This window comes from Eurytemora carolleeae, unplaced genomic scaffold, assembly GCF_000591075.1.
Source record: "Eurytemora carolleeae unplaced genomic scaffold, Eaff_2.0 scaffold668, whole genome shotgun sequence".
NCBI classification, from domain to species: Eukaryota; Metazoa; Arthropoda; class Copepoda; order Calanoida; family Temoridae; genus Eurytemora; species Eurytemora carolleeae.
The window spans coordinates 98276-115040 of NW_019396652.1; the positions used below are offsets into that span (position 1 = coordinate 98276).

At 31.0% G+C, this 16765-nt stretch overlaps 1 protein-coding gene across 1 annotated transcript; it reads left to right on the plus strand.

Moving 5' to 3' along the window:
* The first annotated feature begins 228 nt into the window (after positions 1–228).
* On the plus strand, positions 229–15180 carry LOC111706915 (uncharacterized). The gene is made up of 8 exons (XM_023479862.1): positions 229–427; positions 8230–8424; positions 9535–9596; positions 10505–10570; positions 12199–12278; positions 14260–14334; positions 14687–14770; positions 15078–15180. The coding sequence occupies exons 1-8, from the start codon at positions 229–231 to the stop codon at positions 15178–15180; spliced, it is 864 nt and encodes a 287-aa protein (XP_023335630.1).
* The last annotated feature ends 1585 nt before the right edge of the window (positions 15181–16765 follow it).

The window sequence follows — 16765 nt, forward strand, 5'->3', positions numbered from 1 at the left end:
CATTTTATTGGGTTCAGTGTCACCAAGTACTTAATGTGATCACACCTCCCTCAATAAACCACAGAATTTGGCACTTTTGTCATGTTTATTTTACTCATAAATTGTCCGAACAGCTCTGCAAGAGAAAATTTGAAAACTTAAAAAAGCTTTTCCTTAAAAATCTTTCAGCTTTAGTGACGGAATCTTTTCGAAGCAGGGATATTGTAGACAATAGTACTGTAAGCAGCAATGCAAGAATCAGTGGTAATCAAAGCAGCAGCTCTAGAGGCAGTAATTCTAGAAGTAGTAATGCTCCTTCAAGCAATAACTCTGGAAGTAGTAATGATTCAAGAAGCAGCTCTAGAAGCAGCAATGCTTCAAGCAATAACTTTAGAAGCAGCAATGCTTCAAACAGTAACTCTGGAAGCAGTAATTCTGCGAGTAATAGGTCTACAGGTATTGATAAAGATTGAACAATAATGTATACAATACATATGGTATACCATATGTACAGGGTGTCTCAATAAACATGGAAATCATGAGAAAACCGTCTTCGATTTCCGATAATAACGAGTGCAAGTCTTTTAAGCTTTCCAAAATGTTGTTTTTCTTTCTTTGTATCCTTAAAATTGACAGAGATATTAAACATTTAAACAATTTTGTTGTTGTTTTATTTATTGGAATCTAGACAAATTTCTTAACTTCTCCATCAATTTTGAATGTGGACATATGGTAAATCACATTTTGTAATTCCCACAACTAGTAGTTTGAATTAATAACTGTCTGTATACTCTGAAACTATAATAAAATATTTCACGAGATAATAGCCCACGGAACAAAGGCGACATAGAAGTCGTCACTTAATTTGCATATTTACCGACACACCCTGTATATATATATATATATATATATATATATATATATGTTTATCTGTTTTTTTGATTGAATAATAAATTGAATATATAAATATATATATAAAAGTATGTGCTAATATTTTATCTTTTTATGTATATAAAAAAAAATTTAGCTGTTAAAGAGATTGTTCAGTAATTTAAAAACACAACTTAAATTATTTCTCCTGAGGTCGAATTTAAAGAATTTGAGCCGCTGCTTAAATCTGGTTAGTTCCACTTAAAATTGTATTAAATTTTTTAAGATTTAAGCCGGCACTTAATTGAAACAGGTTTTTGGGGGATTTGAGACGCGGCTTAAATTCATTAAATTCGAACACAGAAAGCTTTGAGTTTGACAAGTCTGGTCCTCAGACTCAAACATCTCACCTTGAACATGTTCCAGGGTTTTCTGTGATCGGTAGTCCTGAAAGAAGACTAGCCATGAGAAGCTACTGGGCTAGAACTGGGTAAAATAATATCAGGTTTCAGAAATACAGAGGATGCATCAATGTGCAGAAAAAAATGAAAAAATCTTTAAGTCGTTGATAATAACTGTTATATTACATGACTCTACTCTAAATAACCCGGAATAATGAAAATTGATTGATGACTTCAAAGTCGTCTTTGAACTTAGAAATAGTTTGCGGCATTCAACATTGGTATACCTTATATTATTATTTTTTCATGAAACTATATTCACAGAACAGCCCTAGTCCTGCCATTAACAAAATGTGGTCTGGCATTTTAGTAACATAATTAACGGAGATATGAAACATTTCATTCAGAATGAGACATTTTCATTTGTGTTATTTTATAGCTTAAAATTTATGCAGAATTCTTAATATCTTTAATATCCCTGGTTTTTTAAAGCAAAAAAAGGACATTATTAAGGCTGTTTTGTGATTATTTTTTCATTAAAAATAAAGGCTAAAACAAGGTTACTAACAGGATTAGCCACAAAGTATCGATAAGACTGTAAAGAAGATCGGAAACTCTTGAAATATGACACTCCCCGGGTTTATTTATTTATTCTACCTTGTAAATCGTAACCTAAAGGCTTCTTCAATGATTTGACAAAGAAACAAATAAGTTTACAGTTGCAGGGAATTGTGAATATAAGGAAAGAGAGTACAGACAGTTAAGATTTCGTGCAATCGTCTCTGAAGTCTCATCTTCGTGGGCAACCCTGTACATTAAATGCCGCAAGTTAATTCTAAGATGAAAGACGACATGTTTCGTCATTTAAATTCATTGCAGATTACAAATGTAGGAAGTTAAAGAATTATAATCAATCAGAAATCGTGAAAAAATAGTGGATTTTATTGTTTTTAAAGAAACTGAAAACTCTCCTCAATTACTATAAATTCTTTGTAACTGGAGAAAACCTTTCATAGTTCAGCTTCAAACATTTTATTCTAGGTCATTTATTAGGTGTTTCATGGTTTAAGATAAAATGGACAATTTTTATTTTTTTGTTAACCTGGACAGAATCATTATTTGCTAATATCTTATGTATATAAATAGATTTATTTACAGAATTTTTGCACATTGTTACAATTTTGTTTGAGAGAACCATGCATGACAGTCAATTATTTATTCTTTGTAGACACAAATTGATATTATTAGGAATAATCTAATAATATTCATTTGACTAAAAATCAAAGTCATAGAAATGTAAATATTAATGTACTTGGTAAACATTTTGCCCAATCATTTGAAAATATTCAAATGTTTACAAATTACAAATTGAATTCTCTATGAATTGAATTCTCTTTGAAACTATCAAAAACTAAATACAGAAACACAAGATGCAGTGTAAACGATGTATTGCTTAATTAAAAGCATAAATTAAAAGAAATAGAGTAAAGATATTGTTTCCCCGTTTTCTGTCTATTATAGCCACCGAAGGTTATGATTGTAACTGGGCTTACTGTGCGAGCTGCCCAGGTGAAAAGATATCTATATACTGGCTCGTCATTACATTATATTATTTTCTACTGGCACGACATATTTCAAATGTCTTCGAGTATGATAAATCAAATTTTACTTCATTAACTTTTCCTAATTGTAGAGTCATATTGCTAAGTTAATTGATTATCCATACAAACTATCACTTAAAAAACTGACTTTATCATCTGTATGATATTTAAGTCAAAATATAGAGCCATATTTTATAAATGATGTAGAGTAAAATATTTGTACTAGACATAGGAACAAATGAGTGATCTCGAAATCCCTAGAATTTACATCTGGAACTGTAGTGGATAGAAACCTTTAATAATTACAATAGGCGCATAGCCAACATGTTGGGAAATGCCTACTAAATGCCTACTAAAACATATATCATCATTTTTTAAGTAGATTGATGACAGTATTCCAAATTGAGCTAACTTTCTTATCAAAACCTATCAGTATTTCATGCATCACTCTAATACTTGATAAGATTTCCTTGTAAATAGTTCAAAATATTGTTGAAAAAATGTGCTATGTAATGTGGACTTCTATGTATATCCTCTGCAAGAAATATTTTTAAAAATGTTTAAAAGTTTAGAAGTACTATGCATGGACATTACTCTATAGTATTCCATTTTTTATAAGTTTTGTCACACTAAAATTTTCTTATTACTCTTTGCAATCTGATGATGAAAACCTTTGACATTTCAAACTAATACTATTTGATCAAACAGAATTCATAGCTTGAAATATCAAATGTCTACTACATCGGTTTGCAAAGATATTTGGATTAAAAAATTAGAATTTGTGGCAAAAACTTATTTCCTTGAGTGCCCATTTTTAAGATGAACAATAAATGTTAAAAAAAAATTTATACAGGTATTTGTTATTTTTTCAATAATATTTTCGTGGATATCAGACCTTATTATTATAGTCATTTTTAAATATGGTTGAATATGTTTATTATTTATTTTATTGTTTGATCCAATGTCCTTTTAACTACGCAGAGAGGCAGAATATTCGTGTCTGACTGCTTGTGTGCGGGAGGGGGGGGGGTGCAACACTCCAATCTAGGAAAGACATAGATGGGGACTGCTCTACTAATTTCGTACCGACCTGGCACTGCATTTTTATATGTATCTTATAAATTAATATATGGATACATAGCCAGAGCTGTGAACTCTGAGCAGCTTTTATCATGTGTAGAACAATGCTGAAGCATTATAGCGGCCATAAACTTTAAATTAAATATTCAATAATCTCAAGGGACACAAGTAACGGATCAGCTGTCTTTAGTTTACACTGTACGCCGTGTTGTACGGGAATTTAAGCCGTTTTTAATAGGTTTTCGCACAAAGATCTCTGTTCTCAATAAACAAACAAAGGTTTTATAATGTATTTTTGAAAATCTTTGAATATTGTTAACTCCGCAGAAAATATTATTTAAGAATTTCCAGCTTAATCACCTTCACAATAGGATATTTTTATATCTAAAAATATACAGGATAATTTGCATAAAATCCAAATAGTCGTGTCACGCTTACGTCAGAATTTGAAAATGATTTTCCTTACTAACTAATACACGTAGTACTTCAAACTAAAATAAAGGTAGATTAATATCTTATGAAGTACTTCAAACTAAAATAAAGTTAGATTAATATCTTATCTAGTACTTCAAACTAAAGTAAAATTGGATTAATATCTTATGTAGTACTTCAAACTAGAGTAAAGTTAGATTAATATCTCATATGTTGTACTTCAAACTAAAGTAAAGTTAGATTAATATCTTATGTAGTACTTCAAACTAAAGTAAAGTTAGATTAATATCTTATGTAGTACTTCAAACTAAAGTAAAGTTAGATTAATATCTTATGTAGTACTTCAAAGTTAAGTAAAGTTAGATTAATATCTTATGTAGTACTTTTAGTAGTTTTAGGTCGTCTTTACAGTCTCATCCATTGTGGGTACTTCTGTATCAGTGTATTAATCCTACCATGTCCCTAAAATCATGTGAAAAGTTAGAAAGGTACAGATTATAATGACAAGCAAAATTTTAGATCCAGGATTCAGTGAGATGGGAGACATCGCTAGGCAGTCATGATCAGTTAAAAAGTGGGAATTGTGTTATTTTCCTTTTTTTAAAGATTTACAATAGCTCAATTAAAATGAAGTTAGGCCTGCTATAGAAAATGATTCCCCATCTTCCTGGTTTTCCAAGATTATAAATTATTTTTTTTTGCATTATTAGAATTATGATTTGACAGGGATTAAAGATATTCACACATTTTTGCTTTTTTACACCAAAACTTTTGAGCATATCTTATTTTCGTCCATTTTTTAGGTTTTTTTAATCAACAAAATGACGATGCATGATCTTTTTGTTTTATACTTTTCATATTTACAAAGTGAAGATGTAATTTTTAATGATACACCCTTTGAAATATATGATATGTTATGAATATTGTACAGGGTGTCCCAATAAAAATGGGACTTGAGATACGTCGTCTTTGTTTTCTGATATTTAAGGCATGGCAAAAAGTATAAAACCGAGGCTGTACGTCTTATAAGCTTTTCATAAAGTGGTCAATCTCAATACCTTTCTTGTGTCTTAAAAGTTGACAAAGATATTAGAATTTAAGCCAATTTTGATTATTTTTGCAATATCTCTGTTAATTTTGAAGATACAAAAATATTAGACCACATTTTGAATTTCTCAATACCATGCGTTTTCGATGTAAGATGTTTAAACTGGAATACTGCAATAATTATGTTCATGAAAAATGCCACAAATGGATCGAAGACGATATAAAAGTCGTCACTTATTTCCCATACACTGTAATAACGTTTATACTAATACACTGAATAATCAGTTCTCATTCTTCTTAAATTTTACCATTTGTCTCCCAAATCGTAATTTAGACCCATTGACTTGATGTGGGACACCCTGTACTTCCCTTCAATCGATATTATTACAGTGATAGATAATTTTCCTTATTGCAGAGTGCAAAAGTCTAGCAGTTTACTTGCAAGCCTGCAATTTTTGGTAAACAAGTTGCAAGGTGTCTAAATAATATTTCCGACATTTTTGTGAAAGTACAAACAAAAGAAGCTTAGTTAAAAAAGATCAAGCATAATTATTTAGAGCTTACCAAAGTAAACTCGAGTTTAACAGAAAAGATATTTTAAATAACTATTGCTCCCCAGTCTCCATATTTAAAGGGACTGTAAACGGAATTACAAGTGAACCTATAAATACAAGTGCCTGTTGTGTGTCATTCACATTTAACATTTATTCAGAAAATGAATGGTTTAAAGAAACATAATTTTTTATTTAATTACTGGATATGGTATCATGCCTGTATTAAAGATAACAAGTTGTTTAAATATTCAATAGGTCATTAGATCTGTAGTTCAGGTGATAGGAGTTCAAATTTAGAGTAGTATTTAAGTTTAAAATGTCGTTGTCATTATCTTTGCCACCATGCATAGATTAACAATAGCGGATAGAACACTAGATGTCGTCTTTTCAAGATTTAGAGGGTTTTCGTTCATAATAATCCTAAGACAGAAGCACAAAGGAGTTATACCTGTTTGCGGCTTAGCAGAGGCTTTTTCTATGTAGCATGCGCATAACTCCTTTGGCTTCTGCCTAAGGGTTATTTTGATCGAAAAACCCCTACATCTTGAAAAGACGACATCTAGTGTTTTATCTGGTATTGCTAATTAATCTGACCTAGTGTCTATGGACTGCGTGTCGATGTAGTCCAATGAAAAATAACCCCTGAACAAATGCAAGATTAAAAATCAAAAATATGTTTCTGCAAATAATTTTGGACACACTCAACAAATACACATAGTTCAAAAATATTGATGCACAATGAGGAAAACAAGGATTTTTCCTTCAGAAAATGGAAAAACAACCCTAACCTATTTAAGTCATGAAGTTTCAATAAACATGAGGATTATAAAAGAGTGCACGACGAAACCATAAAAATCTTTGCTTGATCAAGTATGAAATATATATCAATGTTGTATACAATTAAAAGCGATTGTTTTCAATTGTGGTTTCGCTTCAATAGTTTTATTTTACATTTTTAAACCTAAAAGAAAGCGACACCTTATTCAAAATAAATTTACTAACTTTTAGTATTTGTTGATTACATACCAGGCTATATTAATATCTTGATTACATACCAGGTTATATTCATATCTTGATTACAAATCAGGTTATATTCATATCTTGATTACAAATCAGGTTATATTAATATCTTGATTACAAATCAGGTTATGTTCATATCTTGATTACATACCAGGTTATATTCATATCTTGATTACATACCAGGCTATATTAATATCTTAATTACATACCAGGTTATATTCATATCTTGGTTAAATACCAGGCTATATTAATATCTTGATTACATACCAGGTTATATTCATATCTTGATTACATACCAGGTTATATTAATATCTTGATTACATACCAGGCTATATTAATATCTTGATTACATACCAGGCTATATTCATATCTTGATTACATACCAGGCTATATTCATATCTTGATTACATACCAGGCTATATTAATATCTTGATTACATACCAGGTTATATTCATATCTTGATTACATACCAGGTTATATTAATATCTTGATTACATACCAGGCTATATTCATATCTTGATTACATACCAGGTTATATTCATATTTGAAATGGGTTTTTCTAAAATGCATAGTTTTGGACATTTTGCACATGTTTTTATTTTAGAATTGGGGTTTGATAAATTGGGGTTTGATAAAAAATATACATTTTAAAATACAGTCTAAGAATTTTCCAAAAATGTGGCATCTGAGCAGAGAAAAAGGACTATTTGTCATTGTCAAAATTTTAAGTTCAATATATTGTACAGTTAAACCCTAAATAAGCCAGACATCGAAAGAATTCATCAAATGTCGTAGTTTTCACTTTCTGATAATGGAATGTTGCAGATATATTTTTCTTTTTTTATAAATGATTATATTGTGCTCTTTAAAACTGTTCCCGCATATTCATGGCTATTTATTTATTTTCGCAGATACCGAGATATACGTAAAATAGTATAAAACCAATTAAAAAATTGTCAAAACCACGTTTGATAAATTCTTTCGATGTATGGCTCATTTACGGTTTAACTGCACGTAGATACATATTACTGTAATCTTGCCAGGCTACATTTGTTGCAGAAAACGTGCTGGGTCCACTCTACACTTGATAGCCTGCAACTGGACGGTATGACTAAACATGTTGTACCAGCTCGGATCATGCAACTATTAGACTGGCGTGATATAAATAATATATATCAATTCTTTTTCTTCAATTTTTATGATAAAAAAACACATTAGATAATCTTTCAAAACTAACACTTTCAGACGAACTTATGAAAATGAAAAGATGGTTAAAATCCCAGTCTGTGGTATTTTTAACAGTGATTTTTTTCCTTTCCTGCTCTTGTCTTCTAATATTAACCAGTAAACAGAAAGATGCTGGAAGTTTAAAAATTGTGAAAGAAATGACGGAAACGGTTCTCAACAACTTTAAAAGGCGGCGTAAACATCTTGAATCAGGGAAATAGTAAATAAATACACTTATAGAAATGTATTCTCAGCTGAAAACTTTAGAATGAGATATCATCAGATCCTTAATCCCGATAACTTAATCTGATTATCCAATTGACACACTTTTGATTTTCTTCTTAAACCGTTCTTTCTTGGATATAGTAGAGAAAAATCCAAAACCGGTTTTTCTAAATTAGAGAGTCCCTCCCGTTTCTGTATATTATCTTAAATGGCGCGCAAAATTTCAAATTTATCGGCTTCAAATACGCGACTCTGATTGGTTGAATTTTATACATTTTTCAGGATACAAGTACAAGAATAGATTAGTCTCGATATTATGAAAAAGAAAGAATCAAGCATTAATCTCGATATCCACCATTCTAAAGTTTTCAGCTCTGAGCTGAAAACTTTAGAATGGGATATCCTTAATCCTGATCGGTTAATTAATCTAGAGATTAATAACTTGAGGAGAAAAAGAGTGTATCAAGCATTAATCCCGATATCCAACATTCAAAAGTTCCCAGCTCTGATTAGTCCCTCTTGAGTCGGGCATCGCAATTTTTCATTTTTTTGCTTTTATGAGGCTTTACAAAATCTATGAAACCTTCTTCAATTAAAAATTTTATTTTCTGTTAGTTTCCTTTAATGCAATTATGCAAATATTTAATTCTGACAGAAGATATAACCCTAAAAGAGGCAAATCAATCGTTCATGAAAGAATTCAGGATTATATCTTCTGGCATAGTAAATATTTTGTGTAATTAAAGTAAACTTTTAGAGAATTTAACTTTAAAATTTACTAAACTTCTCAAATTACTGTGGAGTATCCTGCATGAGAGGTTAAAAATCAGGATTGTTTGGGCAGAAACTCTTTGGAGAAATGTTTCTGTGCTGTACAAATTATTTTATGTTTCAAACTAGTAATCAAAGTTTTGACTTTTAAAACATCTTTAAAATAAAATTTTTTTAACTTGACAATTTTTTTGGACTGTTTATATTCAAATGATTGTTTTCGTTTGTTTATTTCATAAACTTATTAGAGCAAAAGTCTAAGTATAACATTTTCTGAAAGATTGCATATTATTCGGAATTGTTTATTTATTGGCATAAATCCATCAGTTTGTGGTGTGATGATGAATTCTTCTAGTCCTTATTATAATGTTCTACAAGCTAGAACACAGGTAAAACAATAACCAAAAGCTATTGGTTTAATATGATTGTTTTCAGTTCGGGGTTTTGGTTGGTTTTTATCGGAGCCTCGGAGGCCCTCAAATTTTCCTTGGAGGCCTCTAGTTATTTATGTGAGAGACATCCATAATTTATCGAAGAGAGACATCCATATTTTATCAAAGAGAGACATCCATATTTTATCAAAGAGAGACATTCATATTTTATCGAAGAGAGACATCCATATTTTATCAAAGAGAGACATCCATATTTTATTGAAGAGAGACATCCAATTTTATCGAAGAGAGGCATCCATATTTTATTGAAGAGAGACATCCATATTTTATCGAAGAGAGACATCCATATTTTATCGAAGAGAGACATCCATATTTTATCGAAGAGAGACATCCATATTTTATCGAAGAGAGACAACCATATTTTATTGAAGAGAGACAACCATATTTTATTGAAGAGAGACATCCATATTTTATTGAAGAGAGACAACCATATTTTATTGAAGAGAGACATCCATATTTTTATTAAAGAGAGACAACCATATTTTATCGAAGAGACCTAAAATTTAATGAAAGACCTCAGACTCTCCAAGAGTCTCTGATAAAAATCTGTGGGTCTTCAATTAAGACCTGGGAGGTCTCAGATAAAAACCTGTGGGTCTTCAATGAAAACCTGGGGCTCTGATAAAAATCTTTGGGTCTTTAATTAAAACCTGGGGGTCTCCGGATCAAAAAATTAGTCTCAGAAGATAACCGCATGGGTCTCAAATGTAAATCTGACGAAAATCTAGGTCTCAAATAAAAATCATGGGGTTCCCGATGAGATGGCTGTGGGGGTCTCCAATAAAAGGGGGTCTCAATTTGATAGGAAAGAGGGGTGACAAAAACGTACACCATTTAACTTTCAGAGCCCAGGGAGGGAAGTTGTATTTCTACCAGGGACACCACCGATCACAGTCTGCATTCCACATAAGGTGAACTAGGCATCAAAGATAAAATCATTTAAAGATAATTAAGAGATTTTTTATTTGTTTCACCAATATAAGATTTTTTTTTGCAAGCAAACAAAGAGACGATGTTAACTGACAGCTTTTCTTTGTTTCCATATCCATGTTGATTGAAATTAAAAGTTGTCTTCAATATATTGATATAAGCGAAGACGACTGTACAAATCGTTAGAAAAAAAAATTGTCAGCGAAAGTCGTTCAAAAGTTATCTGGGGAAATTAGAAGATGACATTTTACATATAAAAACATTTTTTTAAAGACATTCTTTTTATCCTGTAACGTTAACAAAATTTGCTGATATTTGAAAAAAAACGTCTGTTTGTTCTTTTTTATTTTCCGTTTGTATCTTCTGCATGAATGGTTATTTCCGTTCGTTGAGGATACAAATAAACGGTATTTGCCTTTCGTTAACGGAATCTTCTGTTCCTTAAAAAAAACTGCTGTTTGTTAAGGCACATTGTCTTAAGCCATATTTCTAACGCACGGCACTTAAAATCAGATTACGGGGCATTAATATTCTAATTGCGCACCACTTTAATTCACTTTTAACATCTGAAAGCATCCAATATTTATCAGTGGCGTACGAGGGGGGGGGAAGCGCCCCCCGCCCCCCTCTATGTGTGCCCCCCCCTGAGAGGCTGAAGGGGGGCACCCATGGGGGAGGCTCTTTTTTTACATTTGCTTGCATTTCCCTTCCTCAGGCCAGGCACAGTGGCGTACCTAGGGGGGGGGGCAGTAGTCCTCTTGCCCCCTCTGGGAGTTCCAGGCGGGGCACTGCCCTCCCTGGAAAATACAAAATTAAAAGGAAACTACGTTTAAAAAGTAACACCTGTCTGAGCTCTCTACTGAAAAAATCATTGAAATGTTTGTGCAAGCAAATCCCAGAAAATTTTAGCTTAAAAGAGTTGGTGAATATGTAAATTGAGTAAATTCTCTCTAAAAATTTCAGAAGAAATTTTGTTTATTGGTAAAAATATAATTCTTAATGATGCAGTGATTATTGATTTAGTTAGCTGTGATCAAAGAGAATAGAATATATATTAGAGGGGAATTTAATGGAAAAAAGTGTAAAACGGCCATTTTGTTGTGCTGTTTCCATACTGCAGGTGTACTTCACATATTTATGCTAAATAACCTTTTGGGCCCTGGAATATCATTTTATAGAAAATCTCAAATTAGTGTTAAAAGAAAACCAAATTATGAAATAGGCTGGTTTCATAATTTACCAATGATCATTTCACATAGACTCTATGCCTTTCACTTTACAAACGATGATTTCCGTTATAACTATAAATCAAATGATGTTTTTAATTCACCTAATTCATTATAAAGTTTATTTAACAGCTTTAAAAAATTCGAAATTGAAATGAATAGTCTAGGGAACATACTGTATTAATGTACTCTACTACATATAATTTGTGAACATTTACGTGATTTGTACACTTTGAACTCCCTTTCAGGCTGAAATGGACTGAAAAACATCATACCGAGAGATTCTTTAAATTCCTCTCTAATATATATTCTATTCTCTATGGCTGTGATGGAGTTAAGTGCATTAATCTGAGAATTATAGTTTATTTAAAATATATTTACAGGTTGGGTCTCACGCTTGGGGTGTTTTTTCTAGAGAAATTAACAAGAAATATCCAGGGGCAGAATCAGCATGGAGAAAAGGGTGAGGTTTTTATATTCCATATTCGAACCAAATGAAGGCTTATAAAATCGTTTTAGATGGACAGACCGGCTATGTAAGATAGTTAAACTGAGTATGCAGTGTTGTGGACAAATTCTTTAGGATTCATTTGAGACATATAAAACGTTTCCCGATGTATAATTACTGAGTTTGAGCGCAAAGTCGACGTTTAAAATCATAAAGGAAATATGTTTTTACCACAAATTCTAACTCCCCCCCCCCCCCTATATCTTAGTAACCCGATGTTGTAAACCTTTGATATTTCAAACTATGAATTCTGTTAGATTAAATAGTCTGAAGTTTGAAATATCATTGGTTTACACCATCTGGTTGCAAAAATATAAGGATTAGAAATTTTAATTTGTGGCAAAAACTCAATTTCTTTGGGAGGGTACGTTTTCAGAATCGGGTTTTTAAAATTATTAGATAACGACGACGACGTCGACGAAAAATAAAGTAAAAATTGTAAAGTAAATTAATTAGATGCAATTAGGAACATATTTCTCAAAAGAAATGTGACAATAAATCGAAGTTAGAATTAATTATTTACTTTTTTATCATTATATTGAAATTTTTATTTTCTATGAATTTGTTCGTAGATTTCTTCTCATTCTTCAAATGTCGTCTTTTTAATAAAAATTCCAGAAAATCTTTTTGTTAAAGAGAGAATATAGAAACTAATAATTGAATAAGATTACTTATTTTCGATGATAAGAGTTAATTTTTATTTTCTAAACCCGTTCCAAAACAACTAATTAGTTTACTGCAGAATTTTGTTTACATTTTTTGTCGTCATTATTTAATAGTTAAAAAAACAATCCTGAAAACGTATCCACCCAAAGGTACGATTTTGAACGTCGACTTTTGAGGATTTACAGATCTTTAAGAAGTTTTATATGTCTCAAATGAATCCTAAAGAATTTGTCCACAACACTGCATACTGCATGACCACTATAACCTTAAAAACTGGAGTTTTTAAATGTGAATAAAAAAATCATAATATTTTGAAATTTTCTATATTGTACACAAAAAAGTAAATACTGTGAAATTATTCTATTTTTAAACAAAATTAAGATTTTAAAAAATCATATATTTTAATTTAACTAAGTGTGGAAGTGGAATGGGGGGCAATGTAAAATAATTTAAAGGTTTTTGTATAATGTTAATAATTTCAACTTATAATCGGTCTTAAACAAATCCCACTGTGCTAAAATTATATAGTTTTCTTCTGATGATCTTGGAATTATGAATGTAAAGAGAGATATTTCTAATTTCATATTCTCATTAATGATTAAAGCAGGACTGTGGGCGTTTATTTGGAACATTTTTTGTCTTAAATTTGAAGTAAGTATACCAAGGAGTGGGATTTTCACAATAATTTTTCCTATTTTATATTAATGATGATGGGGGAGGATAGAGGGGGGGGGGCGAGTGTCACAGAAATAGGATGACATACATTTTTGAAAATCCTCGATCTTTGCAATCTCGATACCTCGATGGTATGCACTATGTATGCTTACTGCATGCCACTTACCATGCATGCCCTAAAAGTCGACCTGATACTGTTAAGAGTGGTAATGGTGCATTTTTTGATAAAATCCACCTTAAGCACAATTTCCTAAGTTTTTTTTGAAACATTTTTATAAATTTATTTTCACAAAAAATTGTTGTGAAAATAAATCAAAATAACAAAATATCCGTATTCAAACAAAAAACTATCAGTATTATTAGTATGTTTTGCAAAAATTGAAAATTCGAACTTTTGTTTGTACAAAAAAGGATTTAAATTTTACTAAATACATTGAATAAACGAAAATAGTTCAATGGTTTAGTCAGGAGTCGCCACGAACAAACTAAACTTATTAATTGAAACTTTTGATTTAAATAATTCTTTATGTGTTTGAAATAAAAGTTTTTAATTAAAAAAAAAACACATTTTTAGAATAAATATTTTGTCCTGCAGGGCATGGGATGAAAGAAAAAATCTTCGAGCTGTTGTTGTTCGGCATCCTTTAGAAAGACTTGTTTCAGCCTACAGGTTTATTATCATCATCATCATAATCATCATTATCATCATTATCACCACTATCATCATTATCATCATTATCATTATTATCATTATCATCATTATCATCATTATCATCATTATCATCATGTCATCATTATCATCATTATCATCATTATCATCATTGTCATCATTATCATCAATATTATCATTATCATCATTATCATCATTATCATCATTATTATCATTATCATCATTATCATCATTATCATCATTACCATCATTATCATCATTATCATCACTATCATCATTATCATCATTATCATCATTATAATCATTATCATCTATATTATATCATTACCATCATCATGATTGTCTTTTATAGAATGATATTTGCTGATTATTGTGACCCTGAGTCTAAGTTTCTAAAGCACAGAAACCTTTGTGAAAATTCTTCAAACCCTGACAGGTTAAAATATTTATTCAAAATGACAGTAGCTTAATTTCAAGCGTTCTTCCATTTTCAGATTGGAATGTCAAATTCACGACGGCACACTTTATACCTATATCTAAGTAACAAATAAGCTCTCTATATTTTATTGTGAAGCTAGAAGAACTACGATATCTTCTACATAACTAATCAGATAATCTTTTTAAGAGTATATTGTACACCAAAGATCGTCTTTTTAAAGATCAATATTTTATTAAAGAAAATATCCATGAAACCAAATCCACCCCCCCCCACCGAAAGTTATATAAATAAAGATATGTTTCAGTTTTGAAAATCCCCTGGTTCGACCTGAAGTTATGACGGGATCATTTCAACAGTTTCTAGAGGCTGTTCAGGATGAGTACATCAATGGTAAACAAAGGGGCTGAAAGGGACTGTAATTCTAATTTTCAGTAACCCTCCTTGTTAAGATTCAAATGCCCGAATTACTTCTCTTAAACCTTTCATATGATTTTATAATGTTTTTTTTAGATCTTAAAGTGTTAATTCTGATAACATGTTTTCCTGTAATAGAAAATTTAAAATAATCAGTTTTAAGATTATAAACATTAATTTAAATCTAATTTAGACAAAGCTTTAAAGGGTACCGGTGTGAATCGGGCGTTGTCATCTTTGCATGGAGGGTCATTTAAAATTATGCTTACAGTCCCTTTAACACTTGCATCTATGTTACTAATCTGACGTCGAAGACCTTTGATATTTCATTTTTACTCATTTTCCTTGATATATCCACTGGGCAAATCAACGGTTTACACCATCAGGCTGTTGAGATGCAGAGATTGTAACATTCAAATGAATACATTACTTATTCTTATTTGAAAGTTATATCAAATCAAATCATGTTGATACCCTGTATTAAATTTTACCTTCATTGTCTCAGTTGCAAATCTGCAAGTTATTTTTTAAGAAACCCCCAATAGAAAATAGTTAATTTTCAGACGGAAAAACAAAGATTTCTCCTTCATCCTTTGTTTTGGCAAAGGAATTAAGGGTACCGCCGTGAATCGCTATTTAGGGACTTTCTTTGACAACCCACCCANCTGGTATACACACCTCTTGTATTTCTCTAATTAGGCGCAATATTCTTGTGATTTAACCTAATATTCATTCAAGTTTCTTAACGGCTTACTCCTTCATACAAGCTCCTTAGCTCTCATAAATATTTAAAAGAACCAGAATAAAATATTTATGCTATTGTTGTAGCTGCAAAACTACCTTCCCTCCCACACAATTTAAATAGAGATATATATTCGGATTCCCACCCACGTTTTTTTTCACAAAGCGGAGATATATTTACGGAGTCCCCCCCCCCCAGGTTTTTTTACAAAGCGAAGATATATACAGGTTCCACCCACGCTTTTTTTACTTTGAGCGGAAATATATCTACGGAGTCCCAACCACGTTTATTTTTAATCATAGTGAAGATATTTTTACGGAGTCCTATCCGGCTTTTTTTACTTATAGTGAATATATATTTACGGAGTTCCATCCACGTTTTTTTACTCATACTGGAATATATTTACGGAGTCCCATCCACGTTTTTTTACTCATAGTGGATATATATTTACGGAGTCCCATCCGTGTTTTTTTTTTACTTAGAGCGGAGATATATTTACGGAGTCTTACCCACTCACTTTTTTTCTTCGCTCAGAGCGGAGAAATTTACAGACAACCTACGATGTTTTCCCCCAAGAGCAGATATAATCTAGCAAAGCTGCAAATTCTTTAACCACTCACGGAGACCCACCAACCATATTTAGAAGTATTAAACGATTTGTCATAAATAATTGTTAGAGATATGGAACCAATTTTTAGAAGTTAATTAACGTGTGATTAGAAACTATGAAATATCTATTAAAAACTATTTCACCAATCTTAAGAAATTATGATTTTATTATTGGAAAAAGATAACTTTACATTGCAAGTACTCTACTAATTCTTAGAAATAATAAG